General features: G+C 42.5%; 1 protein-coding gene across 8 annotated transcripts in view; it reads left to right on the top strand.

Moving 5' to 3' along the window:
* SLC9C2 (solute carrier family 9 member C2 (putative)) overlaps positions 1–18,371 on the top strand; it is an 85,987-nt gene that overhangs the window by 43,390 nt on the left and 24,226 nt on the right. For all 8 annotated transcript variants that reach the window (XM_051856934.2, XM_070077131.1, XM_051856935.2 and 5 more), the window contains 6 exons: positions 1,228–1,347; positions 2,090–2,288; positions 3,325–3,513; positions 7,660–7,809; positions 12,396–12,447; positions 14,665–14,813. In XM_051856934.2, the coding sequence (XP_051712894.1) occupies positions 1,228–1,347; positions 2,090–2,288; positions 3,325–3,513; positions 7,660–7,809; positions 12,396–12,447; positions 14,665–14,813 (859 nt within the window). The remainder of the gene's footprint in view (positions 1–1,227; positions 1,348–2,089; positions 2,289–3,324; positions 3,514–7,659; positions 7,810–12,395; positions 12,448–14,664; positions 14,814–18,371) is intronic.

The following is an 18,371-nucleotide window of genomic DNA, read 5'->3' as shown; positions in this document are numbered from 1 at the left end:
AGCCAGCCATCTACTTTGTATTTTACTTTTCCACATCCCCCACTCCTGCAGTTTTATAATCTTGGTGAAATTAGTGGATTCTGGAGGACGTTCTAATTGCAATGTGATCAGATAAGAGAACGTATATTATTCAGTGTCCTATATTACTTATGATGTAATCAGGTAACTTCAATTTCTATTATAATTATTTTGTCTTTCTATTGTATTCACTAAATTACTGGATAGAGGAGGTGCAGAAGATTGGAGCCTGTCATCAGGCTGCTCTCTGGGGTGCAGCTGGCTCTGAAGTGATTGACCCAACTGCTGATGCTAATAGGTGCAATGAAGTGGGTGGAAAAAGTCCGGTGCCTTGGGGATGTATCAACATGTAGCCACAGTCACCGGGGCAGCAGCGATGGGAGATATTTGCTGGCTGATGGTTAACTTTTCTTTTTTCTTTCTTCCTTCCTTCCTTCCTTCCTTCCTTCCTTCCTTCCTTCCTTCCTTCCTTCCTTCCTTCCTTCCTTCCTTTTATTTTTGACAGGCAGAGTGGACAGTGAGAGAGAGAGACAGAGAGAAAGGTCTTCCTTTGACGTTGGTTCACCCTCAATGGCCGCCGCGGCTGGCGTGTTGCGGTCGGCGCACCACGCTGATCCGATGGCAGGAGCCAGGTGCTTCTCCTGGTCTCCCATGGGGTGCAGGGCCCAAGCACTTGGGCCATCCTCCACTGCACTCCCGGGCCACAGCAGAGAGCTGGCCTGGAAGAGGGGCAACCAGGACAGAATCCGGTGCCCCGACTGGGACTAGAACCCAGGGTGCCGGCGCCACGGGCGGAGGATTAGCCTAGTGAGCCGCAATGCCGGCCTGATGGTTAACTTTTCAACCACCTGGTAATCTGCATGGGCGCTTTCTCACCTGTCCCTGGGATGAAGTTTGGGAAGGGTAGGACATTGCGTTAGGCAAGACATTACGAATGGAAGTTTGATTTTGAACCCCAGAGAACTCGTCTGGAAAAGCTTTAGTTATGGTCCATCTCAGGTCAGGAATGGCTCCAGGAACAGGCACAGCAGAAGTCTCCCGCTGGAAGTGTGACCATGGTGGCTGCTAGGTGGATGCTGAGGCTTGGTACTGACTGAGACTATTTAGTTCTTATCAAATGTATATCTATTATAAATTCCTCTTTTATATTTACCAAAGTGTAGCACTTGATTTTTTATTATAATGCCTATGTATATTTTTCTCTGTTAGATTCATGAGTATTTATGATGTTTCAACTTATGTAAGAGCTAGAAGTTGGCTTATGAAGTTTAAAAACATGTTAACCTACTTGGAATATCACAAAGAAAGGACACCATATTTTCTACCTGGGTAAGTATTGTGAAACTTTCATAGCAATATTCTTAAAATATTGCCATTTCTACGTTGTCAGAATAGATTGCCCTGATTTTCCTTGTTAAACATAGACGAGTATTATGGCTGACTCTTACAGATTGTTAGGTGAATGGAGTGCTGCTTCTCTTCCTGCATTCTGTTTTAGCAGCTTCATTGACATCCACGTTAGAGAGTGAACAGCAAGAAGAAAAGGATGTTGATGTTATAATCCTTCAAGTTTGAAGTTGCTGCGTCCTAGGATCGATGTATACTGGGCTGCTTGCATTTTCTTCTGGGAGTAAGGATGAGACAAATCTAACTGGTGGACTAGACCTATCTCTGTTTATCTCCTCCATGGAAGGATGGGAAGCAGAGCAGTCAGGACTAGACCTGGCACTCTGATATGGGATACTGGAATTGCAAGCAGTGGTTTAACCTGCTGTGCCACAGTGCCAGCTCCCTGACTGATCAGTCTTTGCATGGTTTCCTATGTACACAGCCTTGCTTTTAAAAAGTGCTCCCTATTTATGATACAGATTAATGAGTAATATTTTTATCCTTTTCCATCATGACTTTTATGTATAGAAAATGATTTTTGACTTTTGCTTATCTGTTGTTTTGTATTATACACAGTCTTCGTCAGATGAATTTTAATAGTATGTTTAAACAGATGTTCAACTATTTAATTGTTATACTTTTAAGTGTGGACTGACATTTTATTTGATCTTATTTTTTTCAGGAGTAATAAATTCCTGATTTTTGTATATCACATTGTATTTTCGGAAGAATTTGAATATGCAGGACATATTGTAACATTAATGTATATGTACCCTCTAATAATACATCTGTGGCCAATGGCAAGAGAGTTAAATGTATCAGCACTGATGTCATTAAACTACTATTATATGTTTTTATATATATTAGAGTCTTCACTGAAGGTACTGTTTAGGTAGAAATGTATCCTGTCAAAAGATTTATTTAGATAGTTTTAATGCATTTTGATTACTATTATTGGGACAACTTGATACCAGAAGTCATTTGCCATGATAATTGATGAGATACTGGAATGTTGGTAGCCTTTTTGAATTTTCTGAGTTTAAAAGCGAAATCGGAATATCATAGTCATAGTTTGGACATCAGGTAAATATCGGTAAGAGTAGAGTGCAGCTCAAGTGTCAGGTGGAAGAGAATTGAAAACCCAGACATGGAGGTTGCCCTCAGGTGTTTTCTGCAGTGATGCAAGATACAAGTAACTGAGTGGAAACAAATTGGTTTGCAGGGTCCTGGTTGTGCTGTGAGAACACCTCTCAGGACCAATGCTTCAAAGATGATTTATTAGTACTGCTATTTTCATCCTTTGTTATTAGTGGTATTATAATGAACCTGGTTTGTTTTTTTTTTAATAGGCAGAGTTAGACAGTGAGAGAGAGAGACAGAGAGAAAGGTCTTCTTTCCGTTGGTTCACTCCCCAAATGGCCGCTATGGCTGGTGCTGCGCCGATCCGAAGCCAGCAGCCAGGTGCTTCTCCTGGTCTCCCATGGGGTGCAGGGCCCAAGCACTTGGGCCATCCTCCACTGCCTTCCCGGGCCACAGCAGAGAGCTGGACTGGAAGAGGAGCACCCGGGACTAGAATCTGGCGCCCATATGGGATGCCGGCGCCACAGGCAGAGGATTAGCCAAGTGAGCCAGGACGCCGGCCCCATAATGAACCTGTTTACTGCTGTATTCCAATGCTTGTTTTTGGGCATTCCAGCTTTATTATACATGATATATATTGAATAACATTATATATTTTTTGATGTTGGAGATTGAAAAGAATCTTTTGGGGATCCCAAATGAGTAACTTAAAGCACAACTTACTTTCAGAATATGGCTCATTTGTAGTTAGGACTTCAATGTTAATTTTAAAATATCCCCTCCCATGTCACTGTTCAGGTGCTATTAAATAACATATTCTGTTTGTTTTCTAAACAGATAATAATTATGAAAAAGAAATATTTTAAACAACATTGGAATATTCTGGAATTCCTCATCATAGTTGTTGGAATTGCAGATATAATTTGTATATACTTTGTCAGACTGAGACCAGACAATTTGCTTCTTATTCAGTTTACAGTAATGATAGGATTTTTAAGAATAATTAGATTTCTACCTATCTTCAAGGTAAGACTTCAGAGTTTTAAATATTGGGATTGTGTTCTTCATTGTTAAATGAGTTAAGAAAAGTTGAACACTCACCTGATGCCTGCTGGGCTCACACCCCCACCTCCTTCGAGTCAGTGTGCCAGTCTCACCGTGTCAAAGAGGTCTTCCCTGACCACTGTGACATAGCAGTCCACCTTTGCATTCCCAGTTCTCCTCCCACCCGCCTGCTTCCTCTCCACCTGCTCTGCTTTATGTCTCTTCCCATCGTCCTTACCACCTGTTCTCCATATGCTGTATGCATTCAACATGAGATAGGGATGTTGGCTTTGGTCACTGATGTAACCTATGACTCTAGAACAGGACCTAGTCAAGAAATGGGAAAAAATCTTGGTGCCACTAGGAGCAGGGAGCCCCAGAAAAAAGTAAAATGTGTTCATAGCTGAATTGTGCAGAAACAAAAATATGTTCTCTGCAGCCTCATACTCACACTGTATTTGGTCTATGGAAGTTAATTTGCGTGTGGCCTTCAATCTTCACAGTGATTACTATTTCTTCTTTCTGTGTCTTTGGGTTTGATTTAAAGGTCGACTTTTATACTTTCAGTCTCAACTCTTATGCCTCCTTTCTGTCTTTCCAGATGATCTGCAATATCTGATTACATGCTTTTAAAATAGGAGCTTCAGGTGGCTTTATTTGCCAGTCTGTTTTCCTGCTGTTTAATTCTTATTATATTAAATAAGTCTCATTATATATTCTGAACCCTATAGTGGTTTGTATTATAATGCAATTACATCTAACTTGATCACTTCACAGCAAACTCAGCTTATAAGACAAAAACCGTACAGAATCAAAATCCCATTTCTTACTTAGTTCTTATTATATGAAATAAGTCTACTAGTATATGTTGAAGTTATATTAAGTTAACATTAAAAAAAGCCTGTAAGCCCTGATGGCTAAATAGATACATAAAAGTCTTCCCCCTAGTTCCCATTTTCTGAGAAAATTATCTTTGTTTTTAAAAGGCATTTAATATTTATTTTCATTGTATTTTAAAGACACACACATACCCACACATCGAGAGAGAGAGAGAGAGAGAGAGAGAGAGAGAGAAGGGAAATTGTCTATCTGTTGGTTCACTCAAAAGTCCACAGTAGCAGAGAGCTGGGCCAGTCTGAGTCGTCCACATGGGTGGCAGGGACCCAGATATTTGCTTAAATTTTTTTTTTCATTTTATTTGAAAGACACACACACACACACACACACACACAGGGTAGGGAGGAGGGAGATCTTCCATTTGCTTGTTCACTCACCAAATGCCCCAAACATCCAGGGCTGGACCAGACCAAACCCAGGGGCCAGGAACCCAGTCCAGCTCTCAGTGTAGGTGGCAGGAACCCAATTACTTGAACCATAACCTGCTGCCTCTCAGAGTGAGCATTAGCAGGAAGCTGCATGGAAACTGGAGTAGCCAGAACTTGAACAGCCTGATATCTGATGCAGGCATTCTCAACCAACTTCCTAAAAACACTGCACCAAACACCTGCCCATTAATTGTTATCTTTTTCTTAAAGTTATTTTTAAGGTAGAATTGTTTGAATGGGCAACTGTTTTTGTAAATTTTCTTTTCTGTTCTTTCCTTTATTCTATATTAGCGTTATGTACTTTTAGTGTTTGTAAGAATTACTGCACAGGGGAGAGTTTTATTCTATATGATTTTTGTTCTCTAAGTGTTTAGCATGAAGTGCCAGTGTAGGATGTAACTGTACCACAATACAAACTACTCTAGGAGTCAGGATGTGGACTTGAGGTTATGACTTGAAATGAAAGGTGGACGTTTCTTAGATAATCAGCTTTTATGCAGAGATCTGATGCAGAAGAATGTAAAATAATTACCTTAGAGGTAATACTTTGTCAAAAGTATTTAAAATGAAATGAAGACTTCAAGATACATTATCGTGGAAATCTAGTTCATTTAGGGTATGGCCTGCAGTTGCCCCTTCTGTCTAACATTTTCTGACAAATATCAAATCTCAATGAAATGTACTCACGGTTTAATATGTTATGATGGCTAGCTTTAAAATTATCTGTTTGCTTATTTATTTTTTTAAAGGTTTGTTTATTTGAAAGGCAGAGTTACACAGAGAGAGAAGGAGAGGCAGAGAGAGAAAGGTCTTCCATCCTCTGGTTTACTCCCCAATTGGCTGCAACAGCCAGAGCTGCGCTGATCCGAAGCCAGGAGTCAGGAGCTTCTTCCGGGTCTCCCATTTGGGTGCAAGAGCCCAAGGACTTAGGACATCTTCTTCTGCTTTCCCAGGCGATAGCAGAGAGCTGGATCGGAAGTGGAGCAGCCGGGACTCAAACCGGCACCCATATGGGATGCCTGCACTGCAAGCAGTGGCATTACCCACTACGCCACAACACCGGCCCCTGCTTATTTATTTTTATTTGAAAGGCAGGGAGAGAGAAGAGAGAGGAGTGAGAGATCACCCATCTGCTGGTACATCCCTAAATGCGTATTACAACAGCCAGCGCCAGTGAGCTGGGCCAGGCTGACGCCAGGAGCCATGAACTCAATCTGGGTCTCTCATGTGGGTGTCAGGGATCTAAGAACTTAGCTAGCACCCGCGGCCTTACAGGGTGTGCATTAGCAGTAAGCCAGAATCAGAAGAGGACTTTAACCAAGGCACTGGATATGGGATGTGTGCGTTCCTGCTGTCCCATGATGGTTAGCTTTTTTACTGAGCACTTCTTGTTTTTCAGGAACTGTGCAAAGCACTTTACATATATTGTTTAGTTAAATTATTACAACAGTCATGTGTGGTAAATGTCATTGCTATATAAAGTTAGGTGCCTTGAGAGCCAATCTCAGCACAATTTGGCTTTCAAAAGAAACAAATCAGGGCCGGTACTGTGGTGTAGCAGGTAAAGCCACTGCCTGCAGTGCCAGATCCCATATGGGTGCCAGTTCAAGTCCTGGCTGCCCCACTTCCCATCCAGCTCTCTGCTGTGGCCTGGGAAAGCAGTAGAAGATGGCCCAAGTGCTTGGGCCCCTGCACCCGCATGGGAGACCCGGAAGAAGCTCCTGGCTCCTGGCTTCATATGAGCCCAGCTCCGGCTGTTGTGGCCAATTGGGGAGTGAACCAGAGGATGGAAGACCGCTTTCTTCCTCTCTGCCTCTGCCTGTGCCTCTCTGTAACTCTGCCTTTCAAATAAGTAAATAAATCTTAAAAAAAAAAAAGGAAATAAATCTGCATTAGAAAGCTTGGAAGAATACTGGAGGCCTTCAGTTGTCACAGGGGACAGCTCTGTGGGTGTCAGTGGAAAATGAAAACTTCTTTAATATCATACACTTCGCCCAAAGTTTCATAATCAAAAAAAGGCTCAAAGAATCTCTCTCTGCCCTTCTAATCCCTTCACTAGGATGCTATTTTTTTCCATCTTTTCTGCATTTTCACTCAGTCCCTGGCCATCTGTCCCAATGGGAGGCCCCATCTGTGTGACTGTGAGTTGTGGAGCAGCACCACTGGGGTTCTAGTATTTAGGATTATCCCCTTTTCACACAAGAGCAAACTGAGGCCTCAAAGTCACTAAGTTACTGATCACGTTCACTGAGCCTGTGGCCAGGGGAACTGGTGCTTGACTCCAGGGATGTTTACATTTAAAATCTCACTCTGAAGTCCCTGTAACAGCTTGCCTCAGTGTATGATCAGTCAAGTTGAGTGCTAACAAAGACCGCACATATCCCTAAGTGCCTCCTCTTACAAGTGGTGAAACTGCGGCCAGAGATGATGCCTTCTGTTAGGTCAGCGTGACCCAGGCTCCTGCCGCCTGAAATCTCGGGTACCAAGAATGAAGGAAAACGCAGAGCAGCAAACTTACCCTGTACATCCCTGACAGCTACCAGCAGTTATGCATCCACTTTTACCTTTTTGAGAAGGCGGATTTCAGACTTGAGTATGCAGGGGGTCGCCTGGAGGACTTGTTGGAACACTGTTTGCTGGGCCCCACCCAGAGTGTCCGGCTCTGTGGCTCTCAGCTGAGGCCCTGCGTTTGCTTCTCTAAGAGTTTCAGGATTCTGCTTCTGCTAGGCTGGAGAGAACCTCTGCCCTGGAAGGTACTTGTCCTCATCAAATTTAAAGTCTTTTTCACTCCCTATTATTTCAGGTAATAATACCAGTGCTGATAAAGATAGCAGAAGTGCAGGTCAAGAAGCGCCTCAGTCTGATGTATAATATTACAAAAGGATATGTCAAAAGTCAGGAAGATGCCAAACTTCTAGTAAAACAAATTTCTGGCCGCGAATCTATATACCAGGTGAGAAGCAAGCGCCAGCCGTTTGGGGAAAACACACCAACACACTTGGGTGCATTAATTTCTTTTAAGGCCATTTCTCCCGGACAGACACATTCCACCAGCTGAAGGGGATTTGGTTGTTTATCAGGCTACACAAGGTATTGCAGAGAGGTTTCTGGTCTTTACATTTCAGTTATTATCACAGAACTCATTATCTTCATAGCAGAACATACCTGATTCATTTTCTGAGTGCAGAATAAAGAGGAGACTCCACTTGTCTCTGTAACACTCTCTGAAAGATAGGACACTTGGAAAAGGCTTTATTCTGGAGCTGAGACTTGAACAAGGCTTCAAAGAAGATAGAGAAGATAGATCTTAAGTGGAAAGGAATAGAAAATTTTAAGTCCTGGCACCGCGGAGTGGTAGGTAGTATGACTTATTTATGACTCAAGCCCCTGCACATGTCCAGGCAGTATCCAATAAGCACCAAATGGGAGTTTGGAGGTCGAGTGAGTGATTTCCTAACTGGGCTGTCTGGTGCAGTCATCCTCTCCAGGCCACTCTTGGCAATTTAGTGATATTTCTAAGTGTGCCATTTTAAATTTCACATCTATTTTCTGATGAAGAATATTCAATGGCTCCACATGGTCTAAATTGTAAGGTCTATTATAACTGTACATATAGGCAAGAACATAGAAAAAGCAAAAAATGCTCATAGTGGATGGCGTGGCACAGTGGGTTAAGCTGCCGCCTGCTATGCTGACATCCCATATCAGAGTGCCTGTTGGAGTCCTGGCTGGTGTGCTTCTGATTCAGCTGCCTGCTAATAGGAAGGCAGCAGAAGATGGCCCTAGTGTTTGGCTCCTGCCACCCACGTGGGAGATCAGGATGGAATTCCTGGCTCTGGGTTTCAGGCTGATACAGCCCTGGCCATTATAAACCAGCAGATGGAAAATTGTGTTTGTGTGTGTGTGTGTGTGTGTATCTCCCTCTCTCTTTCTCTTTCACTCTGCCTTTCAAATAAGTAAATAAATAATTTTTTAAAAATATTACTCATAATTTACAATGTGGAAATACATAATAAAGTAAGTATAAGTATTCTCCCCATCTCTTTACCATTACCCAGATACAGTTTCTAGTAATCATTCCTGTATCAAATTACTCTACTGCTTCCACAATTATTTCAAAATATGTATCTGTACTTAATATTTTTTGTTTGCAAGTCAGAGCTACAGAGAAGGAGAGGCAGAGGCAGAGAGAGAGAGAGAGAGAGAGAGAGAGGAATCTTCATTTGCTGGTTCACTCCCCAAATGGCTGCAATGGTCATGGCTGGGCCAGGCCAAAGCCAGGAGCCAGGAGACAGGAGCTTCTTCCAGGTCTCCCACGTGGGTGCAGGGGCCCAAGGACTTGGGCCATCTTCTACTGCTTCCCCAGGCAATAGCAGAGAGCAGGCTTCCAGTCTCCCATGCGGGTACATTTCTTTTTCTCTCTGTTTAAACCTTTTGGAGCTATTATTTTATCAGGGAAAAGGTTTATAATATTTGCATATTCTGTTTTGTAAATATAATTAAATCTTCACTCCTTTTAATAAATGACTATACATGGAAAAACAAAAAATCCTTTTTTATGACTATATATATATATTCAATGTATAACCTATCATTTGACTCACCTCTGACAAAGGGAAAATGACCCAATGTCATTAAAAGTTTACAGCCTGAGATTCTTGTAAAGAAAAAAGTAAATGGATTAAGAAGTACCTTTTCTGTCTTCGCTTAATCATATTCCTTAGCCACTCTTCCCTGAATCCCATGTGAACCTCTGTTTACAACTTTCCATTGCATTATGCTAGACTATGTGTATCACCTCTTCATGGGCTTATATGTCCAAAATTGCTTTTATTTTGTTCTTGTAATTAATACTTTGACTCTCAAAAACCATGTTTTTTTGTTCAGAACTGGAAGATATTGTCATTCTGTCTTCAGCATTTTTCATCAAAGTCTAATTTCACTTTTGATTTTGCAGGTGTTTTTTTTCTCTCTTTGGAGGCTTTTAGGATTTTCTCTTTATCTTTGGAGTTCTTAAATCTCATTGGGATATGTCTAGATGAGATTAAAAATAAGTTATCCATGCAGCACTTGTCAGCGTCTACTCTGCAGATGACCATCTTTCTTGTATTATTTCTTCATTTTGTCTCTTTTGTTGTGTTTTCTCCTTTTGCCACCCTTTTAAACAAATTTTGGAATTTCTGACTTAGTATTTGTTAACTTTTCTCATAACTTTTATTTATTTATTTTTCTCATAGCTTTTAACTCTTTGCCCTTTGCTGTGAGATTCCCTCAACTTGATCTTCCAGGTTGCTAATTCAGTCTGGAACTGTATTCATTCTGCTGTTAACTACCTTTACTTTTTTTTTGACAAATACTTTTTGATCTTAAAACATTGGATTGTTTCTTTATAGAGCAATTTTTTTTCTTTTATTTAAAAAATTAGTATATTATCTTGACTCTCCTTATACTTCATTGGGGTTTGTTCTCTTATTTGTGTCCCACATTCCTGTATTTCATTCTGTTTTTTCTTCCCAGTGGTTGGTTATTTTGATTATGATTTCATTTTTTTCAATCAATTTAAAGACTTATTTTGTTTATTTGAAAGGAAGAGTGACAGAGAGAGGGAGACACAGAGAAGGAAACAGATCTTCCATCTGCTGGTTCAGTCCCCAGATGGCCATCTCTCAATGTAAAGTTCATTTGTGACAGTTGTGGGTATAGCATTCATTAAAGGCTACCGATGGCTCTTGTTAAACTTGGTCCAGTTCAAGAGTTCATATCCCAGGCAGCAGCTTGTGATGTGTCTAAATGCTAATCCCCTAACGATCTCTTAGTTCCATTTTGAAATGCTTCTTCAATAACTCCTTACATCATGGTTTTCTCCTGCATTTTACAATGTGTATAGATGAGATCTAAACTAAACAGTATCAATAATTGAAAGGAATTTTTGCTCAGCCCGAACGAGATTCCTGATTTTTAATCTGATGGTGATTTTAAACCCTAGATAATAGTGATGCTGTGTGTGTACACATAAAGCCATGGATGGGTTGGAGGTTATGTCTTCAGGAGCCTTTTTTGCGTGATGAGAATGAGCTATCTCAGACTCTTAGCAGAGAGAGAGAGAGAGAGCGAGCAAGCTAATGAGTGAGAGAATGCTCCTCTGCTGTTCCGCTCCCAAATGCTGACAGTGGTTAGAACTGGATCAAGCTGAAGCAAGGAGCTGAGAACTCACTCCAGGTCTCCCCCGTAAGTGGTAGGAACTCAGGTACCTGAGCCGTCATCCCTGCCTCCCACGATCTGCACTGGCAGGAAATCGGAGTCTGGAGTTGTGCTGAGTGTAGAATCCAAGTACTTTGATATGGAACCCAGGCATCTTAACTTCTAGGGTAAATGCCTGACATCCTTTTGGAATTTGTGATAGAGTCTTCAAAAATAGTTGAATCGGGTTTTTGAGATGTTAGTTATTCTGAAAGTGGTGGGGGTCTGAAAACTGGCCTGTGGCAGCTTTCCTTTAGAGAAGTGAGTACGTGTTCATGCTCCTACGCTTATACTGTTCGTAGGAATCAGTTCCCATGTTCTCTTGTGCATGGTCATCCCAGAGCGTCTTACCATGTGGCTGTAAGTCCGGTTTTGTAGGATGTGCGGCCAGCTCTATGTATGCGCCTATTCAAGCAGGGCTGGACTACAGTATGTTAGAGCAGGCTAATAATTTGGCATCTTCTCAATACTGATTCAATGTTATTAAGTGAGAAAAAGCAACTTAATAAAAATTATATACTACATTCTGATATTCAAAAGAGGGATTTATTACATCTGATTTTCTTCTAAACCAAACCAAACCAACAAAAACTTGAGTTTGCTTAAACTTTAGATAACAAGCCAGCTGTTTCCAGTAAATAGCACTATATCATACATGATTTGGGTGCAGAGTTTCAGACATCTTACTTGCTAACCCAGGGAACAGTCAGTTGCTTGTCCTAGAGCTATTGGTGTGGCCAAGCACACGTTCCAGAAAGAGTAATTTAAGAGTAAGCTTTATGAAGAATACTGCCTGGGTTGTAGGAGGAATTTGACAAATATGTCATGTAATCGATTGAACAGAAATTAGCCCTGCAATGGAGTTATTTCTTCAGTTACACAAGGAATTATCAGAAGGAAGCATCAACTAATTGGCACTGGATTTTTTCATTATTCCACTTGTTTTTGTGCTCTCAAAAGTCTGGTTCCTCGATAGCTGCTCAGCTGGTTCACCCCGTTTCAGGATCTTCCTATGAGAATTCCTCTGGGTGTACAGTGCAGTACATGGTAATCTTTTCTGAGAACTGTTAGACACAGTAGTTATGCAGACTGTTCACTGCACAATATTCATTGCAATTTGAGTATGAGTACGGGGGAAATAGCAGAATTGAGCCAAGTAGCTCTCCTAAATTAAACTAAGTGAGATTTCCTCTAGCATATTTCTCCCCTTCCCCCCCCCCTTAGAATTTAGGGTATTTAGGGTCTGAAATGCAACAGATGTGATAAAAAAAAATTCACAGAATTTTTTATTTCTTACAGAAATTATATGAAATTTTGGAAACCAACAAACGAGATGCTGTGAAAGAACTAGGTAGGTGGAGTATCTAATTTCTAGAAATCACACCTTGCTATCTTATAATTTAACCAAAGAAATACAAGTTCTTGCTTTCGTTCACTCATTCGCTCACTCAATTCATTCAATCAGCAATCATTTAGTGAACACATACAATGGACCATATTTGGGAAAACAAAGATGGGTATACAGGAATGGTTAAAAAATGCAGAGTCTGATGGAGTGTATGAGCGTGTCAGTAGATAACTGGAGAAAGTTGGAGGAGGCCTGTTAGTCGCTATGGGAACACAGAAGCAGGAACAGGACGGGAGGAGTATGGACAGAGTTAAGGTGGCAAGGTCGGGTTTCTTAAGATTTAAGGAAAAAGATGTGAAGATTACCCTAGACAAAGGGTTTTTTTCCAACATCTCCTGGGAGGTAGGCTGTAAGGGATGTTATATCTCGCGCACCTAGCTACTCTACTTCAAACAGAAGGCCAAGGATTGAATGGAAAGCTTCCCGGATCTGCTCTCCTACTACGGGAGTGATGGGCCAGGCTTTCACTCCAAGCTAGGTATCTGGTTGAGGGCCCAGCATACCTATGTCATTGGTAAGTGGGCATTATCAGAAAAGGAATAAAGTGAAGTCACTTTGTATGTATCATCACGTTGTAAAATGCCACGTAGATTGCCGGGGATCCTGCTTTCCCAGTCAAAGTGGAAAGAACGAGGTCTAACGAACAAGCATGGAAGTTGGTGACAACAGGTCAGGCTGATTTGGCACTGAGAGAACCCAGGACTTGTCGTCACAGTTTACATATTGGCAGACCTGTATTTCTGTGCTTTTAGGGAGTAGAGGCCTGTGAACTGCTGCTGTACATGATGTTTTAGACAAGTATGGAATATGACAACGTTCTCACGCAAAGTCCTGTGAAAGAGAGAGCCTTTTTCCATATGGTTACTGCAACTGGTATTGAATGGTTATTACACCAGGAACTGTCAAGTGCTTCGTAGGCACTTCTTCATTTAATTCCTTATAATTACTCTTACAAGGCAAATGTGATTATCAGCTTCATTTTACAGGTGATGAAGCTGAGGCTTAGAGAAGCTAACTTGCCTGGGGCTTTATAGCTGGTGAGGAGTGAGCCAGGTCCCTAAGCCAGGTGTATCTGGCACTGAAACCCACAGTGTCGATCAATGCTATCCTTAACTTGACTGGTCAGCTTGTTACAGCTGAGATGAACCCTGGGCACTTGCTCTGTCTGCAACGAAATTATTAACCAGATGAACACATGAGAAGGTGATTTTAGCAAAAAGAGTTTGTTGGAAAAGAGACGAGACGCTAGTGAATACAGCCAGGAGGGAGAAGGGAGTTCCACTCCTATCTTGCGCTAGGAGTTTTTATATGCAAAGCATCAAACACTCACAGGGGACATGTTTGTTTTCCCCGGACTCCGGAGAGTGGTCACAGACAACTCAGGCCGCTTGACTTTCTAAGTGGCCTTGACACCACAGCCTGCTCTTCTGACTAATCAACACAATTCTGTATGTCTCCTTCATTGTCAAACTTGCTTACTAGCCCAGGCTGCTCTCCCAGCTAGGGTAAGGAATTCCCCACATTACCGGAGGGGCCCTGTATCCTCTGAACCTTCCTCTGATTCCTGTCCTGACTCTTGTTCCAATTCATTTCAGCTAAAAAAAAAAAATGGGTGAGCAAATGCTTTCCATTTGTGATGCATTTTGCTCACAGTTGGGATTTAAAAAACTGTTTAAAAAACAGACGGCAGCTTTCACCTTGACTCACGGTCCAGACTGTGACTGTGTGTTTACTAAAATGGGAAGTGTTTGCAGCTTAATCTCAGACCCACTTGCCGAAGTCCAGGGACACTCTCACCCTTTCATTTAGTTACTTATTCATCCAGCCAACGAAAATCACGTAGTATGAGGATGAGACAGCTAAATAAAAACTTCTATAATGAAATTACTTCTACCATAGAGATATGTAGGACATGCCATGGAATCAAGGGAGAGAAAGTGATTTTTCTCTTAGCTGGTGGGAGAAAGCCTGTTTTCAATTCTCACATCCATAAAATGGAAATGAAAATAATTCTAGTTCCACTGGCCTTACAAGTTCAAGGTGCAGCTAGCATGAAAAGGAAGTTGTATAAGTACTTTGGAAATTATGAACTAACTATACAACTCTTAGTTGTTATTGTGGTTATTGTACTGGTTGCCTACTTACTTTTATTTGCTTTAGGACTCATAGAGCATGAAGGTCGTGATGTTGTCATTGCTTTGAAGACTAAGCAGGCAATTCGGAATGTGATTGCTAAGGCTCTGAAGAATCTCACCTTTCTTTGGTCAAGAGGCATTATCGATAAACACGAGGGTATCGAGATGAATAAGGTAATAAAGTAACTTCCCATTTTGCCTGATTCCATCAGCACAACACCCAAACCTGCACTGTAAGTTTAACAAAGTGTAATGAGTGAGGGAGATTGGAAAAGAACAGTTTACCAGCAGTCTAATTTCTCTAATTAATTAATTAGTCTAATTAACTGCCTGTAGTCTTTATTAATGCCAGTGGCCACCAATGCCAATATTATCTGGTGCATTCCATTAGTCAAAACTATGCAATCGGCTGGCGCTGCGGCTCAATAGGCTAATCCCCTGCCTGTGGCGCCGGCACCCCTAGTTCTAGTCCCGGTAGGGGCACCGGATTCTATCCCGGTTGCCCCTCTTCCAGGCCAGCTCTCTGCTGTGGCCAGGGAGTGCAGTGGAGGATGGCCCAAGTCCTTGGGCCCTGCACCCGCATGGGAGACCATGAAGAAGCACCTGGCTCTTGGCTTTGGATTGGCACGGTGCGCCGGCCACAGAGCGCCGGCCGTAGCAGCCATTGGGTGGTGAACCAACGGAAAAAGGAAGACCTTTCTGTCTCTCTCTCGCCCACCGTCTAACTCTGCCTGTCAAAAAAATAAAAAAAAAATAATAAAAAAACTATGCGATCAACAGAGAACAATTGAAGAAATTTTTTTTATTTGACAGGTAGAGTTATAGACAGTGAGAGACAGAGAGAAAGGTCTTCCTTCTGACTCCCCAAATGGCCGCTACGGCTGGTGCTGTGCCAATCCGAAGCCAGGAGCCGGGTGCTTCCTCCTGGTCTCCTATGTGGGTGCAGGGACCCAAGCATGTGGGCCATCCTCTGCTGCCCTCCCGGGCCACAGCAGAGAGCTGGACTGGAAGAGGAGCAACTGGGACAGAACCGGCGCCCTGATCGGGACTAGAACCTGGGGTGCCAGCGCTGCAGGGGGAGGATTAGCCTAGTGAGCCACGGCACCGACCGAGCAAAGTTTAATAAAGAAATATGGTTGGGGGACTTATTAAAAAGACACATAAGTCTTGCAGAGCCCACGTACAGGCCACATTACGTCAGGAAATGGCTTGGACAAAGACCTAGAGAGAGCTCTCCAGACTCCTGCTTCCTATCACGGTTGCTGCTTTTGTTTTTGTTCCGTTGCTATGAACACGTTTTACAGACTTGGGTAGGTTTTAAGGAGAAGGTAATAGTGGCTCATATTTCTGGAGGTACAAGGTCTAGGGCCCATGTCTGGTAATGGTCATTTGTTAGCAGAGTGCTAACGTAGTGAGGCCATCACATGGCAAGGGATGGGGCATATGTGTGTGTCTCTTCTGGTCTTTTTCCCTTTTTGTTTTATGCTGTCACTAATCCAATCATGGGCTCCACCCTAATGACCTTAATCCTCATCCACTCCCAAAGGCCCCACCTCTAAGCACTACAATTGGATTCAAATTCCACCCTCTTAATTCCTCAGGATGGGGATTAAATTTCAACACACAAAGCTCTGGGGGAGGCATTTAACCACATCCAAACCATAGCAATTGCCCAATGTCGAATCTCAGATTGGCTCCCTCTCTGCACTCATTAATTAGATTTTCCTGTTTCTCTGTCCAGTATGGAACATGTACTGCCCCATCTCAGTAACTCTGCAAGAGAGAGGGAGACTCATAATATTAGCATTGTGAGGAAGGGACCAACCTGTGCGTGTGTGTGTGTGTGGAGAAGGGACCAACCTGTGTGTGTGTGTGTGTGTGTGTGTGTGGAGAAGGGACCAACCTCTGTGTGTGTGTGTGTGGTGAAGGGACCAACCTGTGTGTGTGTGTGTGTGTGTGTGTGAAGGGACCAACCTGTGTGTGTGTGTGTGTGTGTGTGTGGTGAAGGGACCAACCTGTGTGTGTGTGTGTGTGTGTGTGTGTGTGAAGGGACCAACCTGTGTGTGTGTGTGGAGAAGGGACTAACTGTGTGTGTGTGTGTGTGTGTGTGTGAAGGGACCAACCTGTGTGTGTGTGTGTGGAGAAGGGACTAACTGTGTGTGTGTGTGTGTGAAGGGACCAACCTGTGTGTGTGTGTGTGTGTGGAGAAGGGACCAATCTGTGTGTGTGTGTGTGTGTGTGGAGAAGGGACCAACCTCTGTGTGTGTGTGTGGAGAAGGGACTAACTGTGTGTGTGTGTGTGAAGGGACCAACCTGTGTGTGTGTGTGTGTGTGTATGTGGAGAAGGGATGGACCTGTGTGAGTGTGTTTGTGTGTGTGTGTGTGTTTTAGTGGGAGTCGGAGAGGGGGCAGTTCTGAGAGGTAGGAACCGTGGAAATGCCCAAATTGGTTGACTAATAAATGAGCTTGTGATAAATTATAAATGTATTGGCCAAAATTTAGGAGTGTGTCGGGGAGAAAGCCACGTGACATCCCGCCACTCGATCACATACACAACCTGGGATGTCTGTGAAATACTTGTGTTCTTTCTCCTGCCATCCTGGGCTCTGATTCTAGCATATAGTGAAAGTGGAAGCTCTGGTTCCCTGATCCGTGTGTGCTGCTCACTGCTGTGCTGTTCCGGATGCTATGCGTGCTTCCTTGGCACTGCCAGCCCCCAGCCGAGGACCGCCATCCACTCTACACCGATCGTTACATGGCGTGGTTCCCTCTCCCTGACTCCAATAACTGAAGTAGACATGGGATAGGTCCGCTTTCTCCTTTAAGGTCCTATCTCTTTAGTCTCTATAACATCACAGGAAAGGACTACACATGGATAATAGCTTCTCCTTAATCTCTGTCGAGGGAAGGAAGAGTTACTTTACATTATTCTTCAAGTTACAGCTCTAAGCATGTTGTGCTTTCTATTCTATTTATTGTTCATTCATCGCTTTGAAGACAATATGAAACAATCAAATGTTTGAGGCTCCTTAGTTAACATAAGTAAATAATAGCTCTTATGAAGAGAGAGACTTACTTCTTTAATATAGGTTTGTTTAGGATGGTAATACATAAATCAGTCATTCAACAGTTACCTATTGAATGCCTGTGAATTTTGCCTAGTTGTCAGCTAAAGGCTATAATTCTCTAACCCAGGTCTAAGGAGATAGGAAAGTCTATTCAATCAATTCAATAAATGGAGGTTAGATTCTGACTAAGTGCCCTGATGCTAAGGTGGTTGGGACACTGAAGGAATACAACGCTGACTCCAAAGTCCTTGGACTCCCCCTTGTTCTTTCATTTAGTCATTGATTCATCCAACCACCAAGTTGCAGAATAAGGAGGGGGAGGCATGTAAGTAAGGACAGTACTGCAATGTAATGAGTTCCCCAATGAGGAGATGTAGGCGCTGCCGTGGGAATAAGGGAGACAAAGTGATTTTCATTACCTCTCCAGAGAAGCCAGAGAAGGGCTCCTTAGAGGCCTCTAGGCCATATCCTCCAAAATTAGGAGAAGTTAGTGAAGTACACCACACACTTGTAAGAAACTGAGAGAACGTGGTATTAATCATGTAGCAATCAACTATGAATTTTAGAAAATTTTAGATTATAACAATGTAGATACAGTGTTAATTGGATTATTAAGATGATGGGTTCACTATAGTGAATAAATCACTGAAAATAGTAATAAGGA

Source organism: Oryctolagus cuniculus, chromosome 7 (assembly GCF_964237555.1).
Source record: "Oryctolagus cuniculus chromosome 7, mOryCun1.1, whole genome shotgun sequence".
NCBI lineage: Eukaryota > Metazoa > Chordata > Mammalia > Lagomorpha > Leporidae > Oryctolagus > Oryctolagus cuniculus.
Note: the sequence above shows the minus strand (reverse complement) of the source record. Positions and strands in the feature narration are given on the sequence as shown.